We start from the raw sequence: 17,704 nt of genomic DNA on the forward strand, positions 1-17,704 counted from the left end.
TACTCCAATTACAGAAAATAAATATTCTTATGTCTATGAAAGTGATTTCAGAAGTGTAATTGGGCTTCCCAAATGGACTCAAATGCTAGGATAAAAGATGCTATAGGAAGGTGTAGTGCTGTCAAAAGTTTTAATTCTTCAGACATTGTGAAATATATGAGAATCTTTTGTAGCAGTTTGCAAAAACAGCTGTACTATCTAGAAATAACCTTTGCATTTGGATAACTATTTCTTGAAGGGTTTTGATAGAAATTGTGGTAATGGAGTCCTCTACAGTCACCAAAAGGTTCACTGACTGCAATTAGAAGTATGATTGTATTCTGCAAAAATAGCTGTGGGCTGTGGCAAGGAGATTAAAGTGAGTGCTAACTTCATATACAGATGCTTTTTTTCATTCCACCTCAAGTATATTTTGTGGAGTTCTGCTTAGCCTGCTTTCAAGATACATGTGGTTGTTTAGTTGTGTGATTTCTGGGCAAAGCTAATGTGATCTTTCACCCCGTATTTCTGCTCACACATCCTATTCATCCTATCCTGCAAACTCATTTTGTTCAGGTTAATGCAATCTCCCTAATTTGCAGTGCTCATAATTAGATCTAGGACATGAAGTCCTTATGAAAAGGAGAACTTAGGATTTTTACCTAAAAGGTGAAACTATAAAGTAAACTAAAACTTACTCGCAAATTCCCTTTCTGGCTGCTATGTGAAGAGGTAGGAGGCCATCCTTATTGGCTTTGTTAGCGTCAGCTCCTTGGGACAAAAGAAACTCTACAATATGTACATGTCCATTTTTACAGGCTTCATAAAGAGCAGAAGCACTATCACTGGCTTGAGTATTTATATCAGCACCTAGGAAGGAAGAAAAAAAAAATTATAGGACCAAAGGGTTGAATCAGATGGGGCAACATGCACTGAATGGACACGTAAGTCTCCATGACACTAGAGCTACACCATATGCAGAAAGGTGATGTGAACAAAATCTGATTGTAGCAAAATGAAAATGTTATACAGTTACTTTATAGATCTCCAATGGGTTTTACCATGATGTTAATTTTATGAGGGAGAGTTTATATGGGCAATCATTTTCTCATTGAGAGATTGCTGGGGAAAGTAGAATGATAAAGTGATAATGCACTCAAAAAAAGGAGAAATTTACTCAGGATAAAACAGTGGGTATCACCCATCAGCTCCCAGTCATGAATCCAGGCTCCACTCATTTGTATTTCATAGATAAACATTTTAAAATGTGCTTGTTCTTTATTCAATATGTACTTTTCTTTAGACACAACAATTCCATAAGTACTTACGTATTTACACTATATATATAGATATAGATATTGATATGTATAAAATATTCCTGAACAAGGCTGGGGACTACAAGACTTTAATACATGCTCTCTTAAGTAAATTGCTTTATGGTTATATATTTATGATTTATTTATTTAGGCTTATTAATATTGCTTATAATCTCTATATTCAAACTATAAGTTAATTTAGACTATTTATACTATATTTTAATTTTAGTGCATATCTAGGATGAAATTGGATTTTATAACAAGACATCTACATAGTAACCAGAAATAATTCTACTTTCATTTGAACAAGACTTAGTCAACGAATATTTCATTTCAAAACTCAGTACCTAAGGACCTAGTTTTTTTTTCATCAGGCTTCTATTTTGGGTCCAAGTGGTAAATGTTAGCTAAGAAAGGATGAATATTTTTAATGAGGTTGTAGTATATTTTTTCTTGTACTCTAGTGGATGCTTGTTTTAATAAACAACAAGCAAAAATAAAACAAGCCCTAATACTCTTTGACCACAGACAATCTGAAATCTTGATTTTTTTTTTCTGTGCTAGATATTTAAGGTCTGAAATACTGGGTTTTGACTGCAATATACTGCAATATGCAATGTAACTATGCTGTCCTTAGAAAGGCTGTTTTATATGTATCCTAAATGGTATGACAGTTCACTGGAGTTTTGCTTTTAAACTCCAATAAAGGAACCAATCAGTCTTCCATCAGATTGTGAAAACTCCCTGCCAAAGAGAATATTTCCTTTTGCTCTCACTCCAAAATGAAACATCTGTGTTATGTTTGGCCCTTTGAAAATGTTGTAGCTGGAAGCATCAAGAGAATTGCAGTGACAAAGCATAACATAGGACTATGTTCTTAATGAAAAAGAAATGAAAAAGAAACCCTTCTTATGATGAACATTGCTCATCGTAAACAATGCAGTGATATAATTTCTGGTATTCTCAGAGGAGTTTTAGCAGGCTTGAAACAATTGAACAGTTTTATTGGATTTTCTCTTGTGTATTTTTCTCAAAATTGAACCTTAAGGAAATCATAATGTCTAAGTTGAAACACAGATCACATTCCAGTGTAATTGCTAAAATTGTAGGCAGTTTGATGGACTAAATGGTCATACAGAACTGACTTGACAATGTTAGCTGAACAGCAGATTACTTTTTTTTTTGTTGTTGTTCCCTGTCTTTCATATCTTTCTTAGCCATAATAACTGCTTTAGAAGTTTTTCATATATTTATTGCCATTTAGCTCTCCTTTCATAAGTGCAGGATCCAATTCTTACGTACACTGAAGTATTAGTCCACTGCAGGGATAAAATATGCTTCAGAATGGTAGTAAAATCTATGCCCTTATTTACACAACTGGAGCCGTAAAAGGTAGGTTTGGTGTAAATAAAAATCAAATTCACTTTATGTTTGATTCTATATGTTTGAATATGTACACATGAGAGAAACTGAAATTGCTTCTCCTTGGTGTAAATCCATTAACTATACGATAGGATTTTGTTTTCAGCAGTATTCATTACTGGAGGAGAGCTAACCTTGTCCACTGGTGGCACATGTTTGTGAGCAGATGGGATTGGCTAATGTTCAACTTCTTCCATCTCTTACTACCTACAGTTTTCTTTTATGACTGGATTTAGACTACATGTGCACAACAATATAGGTTTTAAAAGCTGTAAGGCAATTCAATTAGAGAGCACCATATTATTTCCCAACGTAGGTGGCCTCGAATGTTCAAGAAGTACATGTGTACAGACTATGCTCTCTAAAAGACTCTGCACAAACTGCTAACTGGAGCAAAAGGGTTTCAGCAGCTCTACAGGCTAGTACTTATCTACAAAGATAGAAAAGCTGAGACAGGGAAAATTAATGAGACCTTTGAAATATCAAGAATGAAACAAGCAATGGCGTATCAGTGGCACAACTCTACTCACCACATTTTGCCAGGTATCTCAGAGCTTCCAACTGCCCACTCTCAGCTGCCACAAATAAAGAAGTGATCCCATAGGAATTTGTAGACTCAATCTTGGCACCTCCTTTCACCAGGATATCCATAATCTCAAGGTCATTTCTAGAGACAGCCTCATGGAGAGCAGTCCATCCTCGATTGCAGCGGTGGTTGGTATCAGCATTGTACTGTACCAGAAGTCTTGCAGCCTCTGCATTCTTGCGCTCACAGGCTGTTTTGAAGAAAAGGGAAGTGAATAGTACAAGCTTATGGAAAGAATCTGGGTGTTCTGGGTATTCCTTTCACAGAGCACAAGCAATAGAACACAGGTTGGCCACACTGAATAAGCCAATAGATTCATCTTGTTCAATACAAGGGGTAATGCTGCTGGCAAAGGACACTATATGCGACTTGCACAGGATGCAGCAATGAAGTCAGATTTCATTCTGGGCCTGTAGGAGACTGTGTCATTTGCAGGGCATGTGCCAAGCATAGTTCTGAGGAAGATCAAGCCCAGCTTTGTACTAGCCGGACATCACAGTGACAAAGGGAGATGACAAGGGACAGAATATAAATTATGAAGGAAGAACGTAAAATGACATAGAAATAGCATGACCTGAACATTTTATTTGCAAATTCTGAGCAAAGTTACTCTGGATCTTATTGTTCTGAACTACAAGTAAATTTCTATATAGATAAGAAAATGAAAAAAAAGGAGTCAGCAGAAAAAGATCCTTACTAAATATTAACAAGGGGAATCTATAGAACTCTGTCAGCCTGCAATTCACAGCTCAGGACCATCTTCAGACAATAGTATTTTCTTGATAATTTTTATTCTATCGGTTTGTTCGCTGCTCCTTGAAGCCCAGTCTGTCAGGCTTCCTATACATTTTTACTGTGGCATCCCAAACCAAAGGCACTTGAAATAAGCAGCTACATTTACAATTAGGTTTTGTTGTACTATGTGCAGACAGGTAGGATAGCACATTTCATAGTAGTTGTTGCCCAGGGAGACAGCAGGGCCAACTTCCCTCAAGGTGTTTCTGAAATATGTGGACGTGGCACTGAGGGACATGGTTTAGTGGTATACTGGTGATGGGTTGATGGTTGGACTGTGGTGTTCTCCAAACTTAATGATTCTATGATTCTGTGATTCTATGCCTGAGGTGAGCAAGGTAGGGTCAATACTGTGAGATCTCTCCTGGTGGAGCTCATTGTCCTGGAAGATCTGGACCTCACCTTTGTAGAGGGGAGTTTCTCTGGCCTTGTTGGAGATGTCAGGCTCAGCCCCAGCCTGCAGCAGGGCAAGCAAGCAGTCCAGATTGCCCCGACTGGTGGCCAGGAAGAGAGCTGTCTCCTCATTGAGAGTGCGCTGGTCAATCGTGCCAGGGTATGCTGTGAAGAAATCATAAGCCTGAAGACATTATGGTGTAGTGCTGTACAAATATCTGTAGCACCTTCAATCCTTATGGTTTTAGATGAGCTTTTGTTCATTCTTTTTTTTCAGTAAACAAAGTAAAGAATATACAATGAATTGTTATCAATCAAATTAATCACTGACTCAGATTAAAATGTTCATCTGTGCCCAGTAGTAATGCAGAAAGTTGTTGAGTAACTGCACTTCAGCAGCAGTTTGAAAACAATTTGCAGTAATTAAACACCTTCAGTCACTGGCAAGGAAGTTCTGGTTTCGATCTTCAGCTAGTAGGACACTGATGCCAACTGTGGATTCCAAGTAGCCCACAATAGCCAAGATTCAAGCTACAGGGTTTTACTGGGAGAAGTCTGGAGCTTGACAAAATCTATCCAAACATCACTTTCTCCTGAAGTTCCTAACTTTTAAGGCTTACCTCTGGAAGCCTATCCTCAAAGAGAAAGTGAAATTAATATGCAGTCATAGAAGCTGAATAATGCTTCAGACATAGTATCAGACAAGGACTAGTATGATACTAATTCTGCTATTTGGCTTACTCGTATTCTTCTTCCTTCTTTTGTAATCAGTTTTAATTTCACTGACCTTTTTGCAACAGACGCAGGCAACCCACTTGGCCATAGTATGCAGCTTCATGGAGGGGTAACCAGCCATCCTTATTAGGTTCAGAAAGGTCTTTTCCTGATTTCATCATGTTGCAGATCTCTTTTTCATCTCCATCCCTGATTGCTGCTACCACAGGGTCAAGTTCTCTTTAAAACAGCATTAAAACCTGATTACTGCTTCCTTCATTACTGAGAGGTCTTTTGCAGCAATATCATTTTATCATTTGAACAAAACAATGAACTCCTATAGCCCATATGCTAAGAATTTATACCTAGCTACAGGGCCTCTGGAGGTGAAATTTATCTATCTGCTCTAATTAGGTTATTCACAACAGATCAGAATAATCTCTGTCTGGAGGTGCTGATCTCTTTCCATAGAATATAAGGAAGATGTGACTAAACTTTGACATAAATATTATTATTTTAGATATCTGTAGTTGAGTAAGTCCAGTTCTACATTGTCCATGGTTGTGATAATTACATCACCTTGCCATTTGCTGACCCAAATGGCAAGACATTTCCATATATCTCAAAACCAAGTTCAGTTTAGAGAAGAATTGCCCCTTTCTACCACTGAAGATAATTTTAGTTTCGATTTGCAGGTGGCTTAGCCTTAAAGAAGAAGTTTTTAGTTAATCTTGTTCTTGTGTTGTAGAGGTACTTCTCATTTCCCTTGAGAAAGTCTGTTTTCAGAAGCTGGCTGAGCCAGACATCTTTTTTGATGTTACCTAATTCTGAACCTTTTAGGAACTTAGCAAGAGGCTCACTGATAATCTAGAAAAAGCATGGAGTACTGCATGCCACCAAGAAGTGAAGCATGATGAGCACCCTGCAGGTGGACTTCTCTCTGACAAGCCTTTCCTTTGCTAACCTGCATCCTGCACAGACCCAGAGGTGATCTGTGCCTTCCAGAACCAACAGGCTCTCTGGCTGTGCCAAGAGAATGCAGCCACTGCTTCCTTACTTTGAGGCAGCAAATTGCCAAGATCCAGGGCAGTAAATATCCCAAGGGAAAAAGTATTCTTCCAGTTCTAATGGCCACTTGCAAAGAAATCCACATGGGTTATATTTTCAGAGAGAAAATGTAAGGATGTTGAAAACCTAGGAAAGCCTGTGGTTTGGGGAGGGATGTGTGTGTCTCAGGAAGAGCATTAGCACTGCCATGGTAGGAATACAATAAGCAATGAAGGCTGTGAATGACAGCAATAGTGGGAACGTCCAGAAACTTTGATTCTAGACAGGAGATCTAGAATGCCATTGCAGGGTGAGATCAGAGACAGAAAAATATGGGTAGCTCAGTATGCATGTGAGTTCCCAAAAACCCACGTCATTGGTACAATCTCTGCATTTAGTGCAGGTTGCAGGAGCAGCACGCCAAGGAATAGAGAAAGATACCATACCCTTGGTGCCACTTGTTTTCTCTTTATATCTGGAAGCAGCAATCTCAGGACAGCAGAGTCATAAAAATAGCTACACTTGAATAAGGGGAAGATACTGGACAAAGCCAAGCATGGTACCTGATAAGATAACAGCTAGAGCACATAGCTGCTCACATAGCTGCTGTCCTGGACACAGCTGGCCAGAAGGAATCTCTTTATAGCTGAAGTGCTGATGCCCTGGGGACTCTGCTGCATCTTCATACTACCAAAAGTACCCTGAGGACTACAACTAAAATTTCTTAAAATCCCTTCTAAGGGATAAGTAATTTTTATATAGGTGCTTGAAATCCAGCATTTTGCTGCAATCAGACATCATCAGCAATTGGTGTGTTTGGGAGAAAAGGAGGTGGGGATCTTTAGCAACCTCTGGCACAAGGAGGCTGAAGCCATCTGTTATTCTGTGCAAAGGTTCACATTATATAGGCTGGGTTGCTCACCACGACTTTGCAACTGGGCATGTGATGGAGTTACCAGCACTGAATGAGTCACTGCATGCAAGGTCAGTATGGCAGAAACCCCTGGGTGGTGCTGGCACACAGCAAATGCAAGGTGAGTCACATTAGCTGAGACCTCAGTGAAAGCAGACTTATCGGTGATAGGGTTAAAAATGTGTGAAGAATCAGTTATTATTCTGCCTGAGCCCTCAGATGTTGAATGAAGTAAACTTCTGTTGAGATCCTTGACTTTAAATGATTTCTAAGTAAGAGGGGTTTGCTGGACGAGGCTGTGGATGCTGTAGCCAAGTAAATTTCAGATCAGTATAGAAAGTTTAATGAATCTCCATCTGAAATTCTTGTTTTTTGCCTAGCTCATATAGCAAATAACTGACACGTTCTGCTGCTTGGATTTCATCAGAAATAGAAAAAAAAATAGCATTAGAATGATGGAATGAGTCTGAAGTTCTGATGAAATCTTAACCTTAAGGGCCTTATCAAAAGAATTACTACATTTCAAAGGCCAGTAGCCAAGCTCATAAATACTTATTGCAGAAGAGATGTATAGCAGGGTCAGTTCTGAGTGCTGAAGAGGTTCAGAGGAGCACAGAAGGGTTCAGAAGCTCCTCCTTTTACCGGCAGCCTGATGAGATGCAGGCAGCAGGAAGGAACACCATCTCTCCAGGTGAACTCAGCTATCAGCTGTGACTGCCTCTGAGACTAGGGCCCTAAGATTGCCTTGCCAGCATGCTCCCCTGTGGCTTTCCAGCTACACTTCTGCTCTCACAGAGGAGGACTGGTTTATCAGTGTAGTCCCAGCCTTCACTGTAGACCAAAATCTGTTGAACCATGTGATGCAGGAAAAGCCATCAGCCTTCCAGTCATCACACCCAGAAGAGTACGATAAGGTATGCCAGGAGTGCAGAGCATTTCAGTTCATGAGAGGGTGCAATTTTTGTGGTACCAAGGGGAGGTGGTAGGAGATGAGGATAAGGGGGGACCCAAGTTCCAGCAGAGAGGTTTTCACAAATGTCAGGGAGGGCAAAGTCAGCAGAGAGAGGAGACAGAGCCTGGTTCAGCCCAGGTGCAAGGAAAGATGGGGGAGAATATAGAGAGGGGAGACAGATGGAAGGAAGAAGACTGGTAGAGCAGTAGTCACTGCAACCATCCATCCATGGAGGGTCTTGAATAGAATAAATAGTTCCAAACTGAGAGATAGAAAAGCTAGAAAGGAGTTTTCTGCAGGGCACAGAAAAATGCTGCTGCAACTGTTTGGTACAGCAGGTGTCTGTATCTACTCTGTCTTGAAAAGGGCTGAAATAATCCTGTCATGGTCTGGACAGTTCCACTATACCCAGACACTGGATAGGGCCACCCCCATGCAAATGGACATAGCATTCAGCAGCATTTATAAAACATCACTTTGAGAACCTGGACTTTCCCACCTTGTTTATATACTGTGGTAGAAGATTGCTTTTCACACTTTTCCCCAGAGCTGCCAAATGACCCAGAGTCCCCAGGATATGTGCACTGGAGGGATGAAGAGTTATGAAGGGAGAAAAGAGAGCAAGGGAGATGTGGAACAGGAGAAGGAGGGGAGGCACTTACATGGGCTGGGCTGTGCTGCAGAGGCTGCCGTCGTACCTTCGTCTGACTGCCCAGGCTGCCCCTGCGTTGGGCGGCTGAATGCGGCCTCTGGCTGCCAATCTGGAGTGGTGATGACATGAATGAAATGAAGAGAAATACTCTGAATAAGAGAAACAGGTCATGTTGAAGCAGAAACAGAGACACGCATCTGCAGAGGCAGAGAGAGAAAGCGTGCCGGTCAGGGCTTTGAATAAAAGCAGATGGCCACAGCTTGCTCTGTGCTGGATTCAGCTGCTCTCTCAGCTCGAGATTATTTTTGGCCCTCTGAGGAAGCGTCAGGGGATTCAAATGACCATATAAGACTACAGTGAGGTTAACCCTGCTGCCACCACACAGGAAGCAGACATACAGCAAGGCAACATTCATCAGCTCCCCAAGTGTCATGCAAGTACATCTGAGCAGGTGCTGGAGGAGGACATGTCTCTACCAAGTGGTTGAAGGACTCAGCAGCACTACAGATCTGGAGTTACAGTGCTGCAACGGCTCTGCTGGGAGGTTGAACGCTGCTGGCCTGAGGCAAAGGCAGGGGATGCAGAGAGCAGAAGATGCAGTTTTGTGCTAAAAGCAAGGACTCTTGAGGAGGACAAGACTAAATGGCCAGGGAAGTTCTTATTATCACAGAATCACAGAATTGTAGGGGTTGGAAGGGACCTCTAGAGATCATCGAGACCAACCCCCCTGCCAAAGCAGGTTCCCTACACCAGGTCGCACAGGTAGGCGTCCAGGCGAGACTTGAATATCTCCAGAGAAGGAGACTCCACAACCTCCCTGGGCAGCCTGTTCCAGTGCTCCGTCACCCTCACCATAAAGAAGTTCTTACGCACATTCGTGCGAAACTTCCTATGCTGCAGCTTATGTCCGTTTCCCCTCGTCCTGTCTCCACGTACCACTGAAAAGAGACTGGCCTCACCACTCTGCCCTCCACACCTCAGATATTTATAAACCTGGATCAGGTCCCCTCTCAGTCTTCTTTTCTCAAGGCTAAACAGACCCAGTTCACTTAGCCTTTCTTCATAGGGGAGGTGCACAGCACCAGGTCCACACAGAAGAGCTGACATTGCAAATGCACTGCAATGACCCCAAGAAGCCACAAACTTCAGCTGGAGCAGGAGTGCACTCTGTAAAGCATCCCTGTTCTGCAGCTAAGTACGCTTCCAGCTCCTCATATTGCCCCACATTTCCCAGATTTGGGATCCAAGCAAGAGCAGCAGAGTTGAGAGAAAGGAGGAGGAACAAATCTGCATTTTCTTCAGGCTTATTACAAAAATACTTCAAAGGATATTTTTGTATCTTCCTTGATTATGGAGAGATTTTCTACCCTCTTTCACCCTCTTCTAGCCCTCCTTCCCTTTTCTAACCTCCTTCCCCTTGAGAAATCAGCCTTTAAAGAAAAAAAAAGGAGAAGGATGCCTGCTTTGGCAGCAGGTTTCCACAGTTGCCACGTGGCTACATAGTGCCTGCATGGCTGGATGCCTGGAGCTGTGCTTGGCAGGGGCAGTGTGCCTGCAACCAGACCTGGACCTGAAATAACCACATCCCCCACAGCATCTAAAAGGTGGCCAGATCACACTGTTTTATACGCTGGTTTTTGGCCTCTCTCCTATGTTTTCCCATAACAAACACTGTGCTCCCTCTCTGGCAAAGCTGCAGCCTGGAGTGCAGCATGGCAGAAGAGAGTTCCTGGTTTCCGCAAGGGCTTCTTTACTTCAGGAAAACACACAGCAGTGCCCCTTTCTGGTTTAATTTATTGCTTAAACCAGACAGCTTCAGGCTGATTTTCATTTCACTGTGAGGGCGTAAATTGTTGACCTCACTGGATTTATAGCAGGCTCTGACTTTTAAACTAATGACAGACTCTCAGACCAAGCGCACGAAGCTGCTTGGCAAAGCTAATTAGAAGGGCACGTGTTTTGACAGAGGAAGCTGGCAGGCAGCACATTTGTTGCTCACTCACCTTTGCCAAGGGTAGAGGTGGTAGGGAGGGTTGTGGCTGTTGGCACGGCTGGGGGCAGCTGCCTCGCTGGGACCCCCTCCCAGTGGCTTTGGGTGTCCTTGGGCCGCTGCCTGGCCTACGGGATCCTCCCCCAGGCTCTGCTGGATGGCCATGTTGATCAGCTCGTCCTCACTCATGCTGCCGTACAGACTGTATTCCTCGCAGCCTATTGTTTGTCTTTGGGTATTTGCAGCCGTTGTAGCCATTTTTGGTCTTTTATTTTTCTTTTTTTTGCTGTCCTGTAAAAGGAAATTGTGGTGATCGAAATGTGGAAAATGAGCGAAATTCAAACATCTTGTTCTTTGTTCATCTCTGCCTCGAGTGGACCGAGTAACAAATCTTTCAGAAATCCTTCACCAGGGAGAGAACATTATCAGTCAAATCTGCACATGAACTTAGCGAACAAACTCCTTCCTGTCACGTACAAACACCTGATGCACTTGTTGATTAAAAAGGGAAGAGAGCTGCTGCACGCAAGGCAGGTTCTTATCTACTCCTGGTTACCACAGCTCAAGAGAAAAATAGGCAAAGGAAATCCTCATCAGATTAAAGAGAAACAATTCTGAAGTGAATTTATTTTGGACAACACCAATGAACATCTTTTTGTGTATATTTTGTAGTTGTTTTATTTCTTGCTGTGATGGCAGAAAATTATGGGACAGTTTGTTTGTCTGCAGGTTTTCTGCAAGGGCAGGTTCACTGCCACTGTAAAGCAACTCAGTAATTTCTTCTACCCTGTCTGGGGATCACTTTAGCAACATGCAAAGCTATTCTTTGAAGTGACTTTCTTTGTTTCACTCATCTAGCAGAGCAATGTGACAATGCTCAGTTTCAATTCTGATTTTTTGCTGTTCACAGAGAAAGTTCAAGGTCATTAGCCTTAAGACTTAAGGTAAGACCCTCTGAAAACTGGTGTTGAGAGCTGGAAAGGAGAGAAGGGGAAAACACCAGGGAACACTCAGAAATCACAGAATGAGTGCATACCTTCACCATCAAACAGACTCAAAAAAGGCAAATTACTACTGAATTTCCAGCAGTGATAGGGATGTATCAATACCATGTTGTGTGCACAGCAAATGCATACATTATGATGTTCTAGCAGGATCTTCTTCAGATGCCCAAGGGCATTCTGGCCATCAGTGTCCATGAGACAAGGGCTTATATCATGAGAGATGGTGGAAAATCTTGGCTCTTTAAGATGACAGTCCCAACCTGGGGAAAATGGTAACTCCCCATATAGAGCAGACAGCTATGTACATTAGGACACTCACACTCATTTTTTTAACCAAAACTAAGAAAATAATATAGAGTTTAAAGCATTACAAGAACTTGAATCAAGACAGAAAAAACTCCACCCTTAGATTTAAGTATTTCACCTCGGAAACAGTAATGTTTGCCACATTCACAGCTCCCTCAGGCTCCAAGCATACATCAGAGGAAGTGGGAAAGGGAAGCCCAGCAGATTTTGGATTAGTGTTATGACTCTTTGCAGGGAAGAATCTATTTTGCAGTCATGAAAACTGCCAAAATCTTCAGTTCAGATAAATAATGCAATTCGTTTTTGTCGGCTTTTGTTTTGTTTTTGTCCAGCCTTCCAAGGCTACCCCAGTGCAAGTGGATCTCAGCTCTACTCTGACCCCTTCCTGTCCCAAGGAACAGAGCCCAGGCATCAAACCACTGATAACTCCCATACAAGAGCTGCTGCTGCCCCATGCCCCAGCTGCTTTGGTGCCTGTCCTTGGCTGCACTACAACCCACAGCTGGCCCAAACCCATGACACAGCCTTGTTTTCCAGCAGCTTCTGCTGCTGCTTGGCTTGCTCAGCTCCTGCCATGCTGGGCAGCACACTTACAATCCCACAGCCTAAATACTTACCTAGTAAGTGGTGTTCTGTGGCTGTGTGAAACCCACGGGCTGGAGTCAGCGAGCTTGTTTGCAGCATTCAGTGCTGCAGTGCCCAGATGTAGGGGCCTGGCCCAGATGGTGACTCAGAGACTTCAAGTAAGCTGTCACTTAAGAGGGCAGGACCTTATCCAAAGCTCCCAATGCAGGTGGTGCACAGTGATTCTTAGGAGGAGGCAAGAACGGAGCTTAAGTGTTGTTCTCTGAGGGGAACCTGCACTGGAGGAGTTTAGGGCAGATCTCTCTCTGCATCCTCTCCAGCCCCACCACCAGCATCCTGACTGTCCAGCAGTGGCAAACTGAATTAGGTAACCCTCTAAAACACCATTGTATCTAGGTATAAAAGACATTTCTGGACATCTTACTCCCTCTCTTTGTCTTTCCTGGCTTGCTGAGGCACATTTTAATTTCACTAAATTAAAAGAACATTTTTGAATTTGGGGATTGTTCCTTTTTCACTCTTACTTTTGTACAGGTTAACTGGGATCCATCCACTCGAAGAGGAAAGGGAGAAGCTCCCCTATGTGTTGGTGATCCTCACTAGTCTAAATATTTTGACAGGAGCCCCATGCAGAAACAACAGTGCTGGCAGCAGCTCCCTCTACTGACTCATCCTGTAGGCAGAATGTTGTGGGGCCCAAAATAGAGAAAACTTTCAGTGTTGCTCATCTGACACACAACCTTGGTGTGGGTGTCAGGGTCACATGTAAAGGCCACAGGAACTTTCAGGCCCATCCAGACAGCCAAGCATGGCCTCGGCTACCCTGATCCATATCAGTTCAAGTTGGATTTGAAGCCATTCTCTGTTGAGATTCTTCAGTGAATGGCTGTGAAACCTCAGAGCTCTGATGTGAGTTCATTTCTGTTAGAAGCTGCTGAGATCCAGGAGAGCTGTGGCAGCCATCCATGTGTGTACCATCTTTTCCCTCTGGGCTGGGCACAGTCACCTGGTGCAGCCCTGCCCATTTGGGCAGCAGTGAACCACCAACCACCACCTTATGAAAGCCCATGAGAAAAATGAGCTACAGGTGCTTACCACCTGCAGTAAAGGTGCAAAAAAAAGATCAATCCTTCTTGCTACAAATGGATGAACAAATTCAGTTAAGCAAGGTATGGTCAAAGTAGTCTCCCTGAATTCATCTTGGATCTGCTTGTTTGCTTCCATACTGCCTATTGTAAATTTGAAATATTGGAGCAGGATATAGAAATGAAATGCTGGGTTAACTGTTTCTCTAACCCAGGTTTTTTTAGGAGGATTTCATGTCAGGTTGTCCTCTGCATTTCTCTGGCAGCCCAAGAATCTGTCCTCACACGTGAGCAGCACATTGCATCACTTGTACTTCAAGAGCAGAACCTGATTTTTAAAGCTGTGGTTGTAGTGCCTGTGTTAGTAATTAACACCTTGCCTTCAGGTCTGAATTGCCTCATTAGTGATCTGCCTTGTTAGAGACACATCACAGGATATTACTGCCTGTGCAACCATTTAATAGCTCAGTCTGACAAGACCTTCTGGATCTAAATTCATCATTATTTCCAGCACAGGCCTGACCCTGCTCTCCTAACACAAACAGCAGCCCCACCTGATTTGTAACTTTGCTCTCCTGGTTTCAGTTTAATTGGCTTGAGTTTAATTTAAGTGTAGCACTCAGGTCTGTTTCATACAGAGGAACTGTGGGTGCAGGTAAGGCCTAACAGTGGTCTCAGCAGGGAGGTGCTGGGCAGCCACGCTCTGCCTGGCACCATGAGCAGCTGTACCTGGCTCTGGAACCAGAGGTGCTGCTCACAGGGTGACTACTGAAGCCACTCACCTTGTGGTAAAAGCCACAGACAAACTCAATTAGGATTTGATTGTTTGTTATATTTGTACAGCGGGCTCTGTCAACATCCAGCATTTGGGAGAATGGGTTTCTGATCCTTGATGCAACATAAATAAACAATGAGGTTTACAGCTGGCTTTGAACAAGGAGGACAGCACTGTTTGACACTATTAGCATCTGGAACAACAGATCCATATAGACAGCATTTCTTTAGAAAAAAGCTTAGCAAGGCTGCCTGTTCTCCTTCATAGGACTGTAGAATGGCTTGGGTTGGAAGGGACCCCAAGGATCATCAAGTTCCAACACCACTGCCACAGGCAGGGCCACCGACCTCCAGATCTGTTACTAGACCAGGTTGCCTAAGGCATCATCCAACCTGGTCTTGAACACTTCCAGAGATGAAGCATCCACAGCCTCTCTAGGCAGCCTGTTCCAGCATCTCACCACTCTCTCTGTGAAGAACTTCCCCCTGATGTCCAATCTAAACCTTCCCTCATTAAGCTTAAAACCTTCAGTAGAGCCCAGGCAGTAGAATTATCAGAATTGCTTCTTGCCATCATAGAAGGGTAGCAGGTGAGTGAGAAGTCATCAGGGAGCAGAGCCAGGCACTCTGCCTACCACCACTCTTCATTTACCCCAGTCAACTTGTAACTCTATACAGATCCTCAGCATTTATGGCATATGGTGTGATAAACTACATCTCTAAAAACAAAATCAAGACTTTGAGAGGCTGTAAGAGGGAGAGAAGAAGAGTGGTTTGCTTGTTTTGCCTTTTGCAAGGTGCGATTGAGCCCCGGGTTCTGTGGATATCACTCCCTATGTTTGCCTTTACTTCTGGAAGCAGCAGGAGTATACAAAGGGAAGGTAAACACAGTTGGAAGTCTTTCCATAAAACTAAGCCTACACTTCAGCCCTTACTGCTACATCTTTCAGGCCAGATCTCTGCTGACAATGGAAACTAGACCAATTTACAGCATTTAAAGCATTCACATTTTTGCTTAATTTTAGGGCTGTTTCTAGCCAAATCTCTGGTATTTTTGAAGTGTATTTGTTAACTACTGCCAGAAGACAAATGATGTTTCAAAAACAGACACATTTTCAGTGCCCATCATATCTGTCAGAGCCGGAGCACTAGAAGAACAACACCTCATGCTGTCCAGCTGTGGTAACAGGCAAAAACATTTTGTAACGACAGCTTATGCAAACCGGTCAAGTTACAGCTCTGTGCTGGAGAGCAAAGCCAGGCATCCCAAAGGAATCCTCTGAGCAAACAAGTCCCTCGTTCGGCCCCAGCTGTCAAAACAGGTCACCTATCAGTCTGGCATGTGTTATGATGCCATGAAGTTCTGATTCTGTGCAAATTCTTTACTGGAAATGAATACACCTGCATGCTTTTATTTCTTCTCAGAAAGCATTAATTCATACAGTAATCACTGCAATAATAACTTTGTGTTGTATCAACCAGAAATTTATAACTGAAATAAATAATTTGCTGATGTCATCTTTCTTCTTTCACTGTGTCTTGCATGCTATCATACCTTACAATGTAATTACGACAACAACAATTATTTCTGAGTAAGTTTTCTAAGCAACAAAGATAAAAGCACTACTGATAAGTAGAAGAAAAATGAGGAAATGACAGAGCTACAGTTCTGCTGAACTCCAGTGAGAGTTTTACAGCTTGTGTGGAAAGAACAACAAAGAAAAAAATCAATACAACCACAACAACAAAAATAAACGACAAACAAAAGGAAATGACAAACTCAGAAGATTTTGTTAGGGTGTTTGGTTACGAACAGTACAAACTGCTATAAGTATTTGCATAGACATAGCAAACTGACATTGAAAATGCTAAGTAAATTCAAAACATGCATATCTGTGTTACCTTTTAGTTCTCAAATAAAAGAGTTACGATATTATTGAAATGAATTATCTTCTTGATATAGTCTTAATTCAGAAAATCCTTGTTGGTATTCATCTCCCTGTCTTGTCTGGATGTTTCGATCAACTGCAGGACAGCTTTGAAACACTCTCGCTTTGAAGCCTGGAGTTTATTTCTGGATCACCCCATGATCAGCGAATACAAGCCAAAATATAAGTTGTTCTGAATCTCAGATTTCCTGCTTGAAGATGCACTGCAGAAACTTTTACCCATTATAAAGTTCTTCTTTGTTGCATTAATGCGAGGAACTTCACTTCATCAAGCATCCTGTAGCTAAATGACACAAAGTTGACCTTTCTATTACATCATTATTTATTGTCCCTGACAAGTAGACCATATAAGGACATGTTTCTGGAACCTAAAGAAAAAAAAGAAATTTCCATATAATTTTGAAGTGAAATAAGTTGTCCTGTAGAATTTTATTTACTTGGGGAAAAGGAAGTTCAATTTACTTTCACTTTAGCTTCTACTTGTTAAATGAATTAGGTAAACAGTACTGTGGGCATTATGTTTTACAGTGGCTCATGTATTTTCAAGGTTACAAGTTCAAGACTCCAGAATTCCAGAAATGGCAAAAACAGCTGTGAGCTTGTTTCTAGAAGTATTTATTAGAGCTTATTACTGGAGCAGAACTGCTCTTAAAACACTTAAATGTGGAAGATGTCCCTCTGTCAGACTGCTTGAAGTTGTAATTTTAAAATGGTAGACATTGTCCCTAGGTCTGTATAAGGCAAACTGTCTGAGGAAGAGATAACCTTTTCCCAAGGAAACTGTCAGGCACATACAGGAGAGCTGACACTGTTGGATTAGCTGAAACATGAGGATAATCCTCAATTTGGGACAGTTACTTTGGAACACAGCTAATACTGTGAATAAAGTATAACAAATATAATACAGAATCAAAACAATATCTATCCTTTTTAGTTGAGCTAGTTCACTAATTCCTGTGGCAAAACATTGCCTATAAAGAGAACAAAACCTAGATCACAGCAGGTCTTGTTTCCTTTCAGAATACCTTGTTGAGCCTCAGCTGTACTCTCCCCATCACTGTGTAAACAACCCCATCTGTGGCTTAGCAAGAGCAATCTGGAAGGGAACCAATTTAGCAAGACCACATCATTTGCTCATGTGATCTCTTCCCAGCCACTCTTTTTGCATTTAAGGCCTTTCAGGACCAGCATCGTTCCATCTCCATGCTGCTTCTTAATCTGACATACTCCAGCACAAGATAA

At 42.2% G+C, this 17,704-nt stretch overlaps 1 protein-coding gene across 2 annotated transcripts in view; it reads right to left on the reverse strand.

The window, feature by feature from the left end:
* ASB2 (ankyrin repeat and SOCS box containing 2) overlaps positions 1-16,812 on the reverse strand; it is a 28,291-nt gene extending 11,479 nt beyond the window's left edge. Inside the window, exons 1-7 of one of the 2 annotated variants that reach the window (XR_014883738.1) lie at positions 16,416-16,812; positions 10,773-11,050; positions 8,780-8,878; positions 5,279-5,445; positions 4,501-4,656; positions 3,248-3,493; positions 678-849 (exon numbers count right to left, since the gene is read on the reverse strand). Coding sequence is in view for 1 of the 2 variants with exons in the window: in XM_031553659.2 (XP_031409519.1) it covers positions 678-849; positions 3,248-3,493; positions 4,501-4,656; positions 5,279-5,445; positions 8,780-8,878; positions 10,773-11,017 (1,085 nt within the window). In the remaining variant the exon portion in view is untranslated. The remainder of the gene's footprint in view (positions 1-677; positions 850-3,247; positions 3,494-4,500; positions 4,657-5,278; positions 5,446-8,779; positions 8,879-10,772; positions 11,051-16,415) is intronic. The other variant, XM_031553659.2, reaches the window with a different exon arrangement.
* Positions 16,813-17,704: the final 892 nt, after the last annotated feature.

The sequence above is a fragment of the Meleagris gallopavo genome, chromosome 5 (assembly GCF_905368555.1).
Source record: "Meleagris gallopavo chromosome 5, MGAL_WU_HG_1.1, whole genome shotgun sequence".
Classification (NCBI taxonomy): domain Eukaryota; kingdom Metazoa; phylum Chordata; class Aves; order Galliformes; family Phasianidae; genus Meleagris; species Meleagris gallopavo.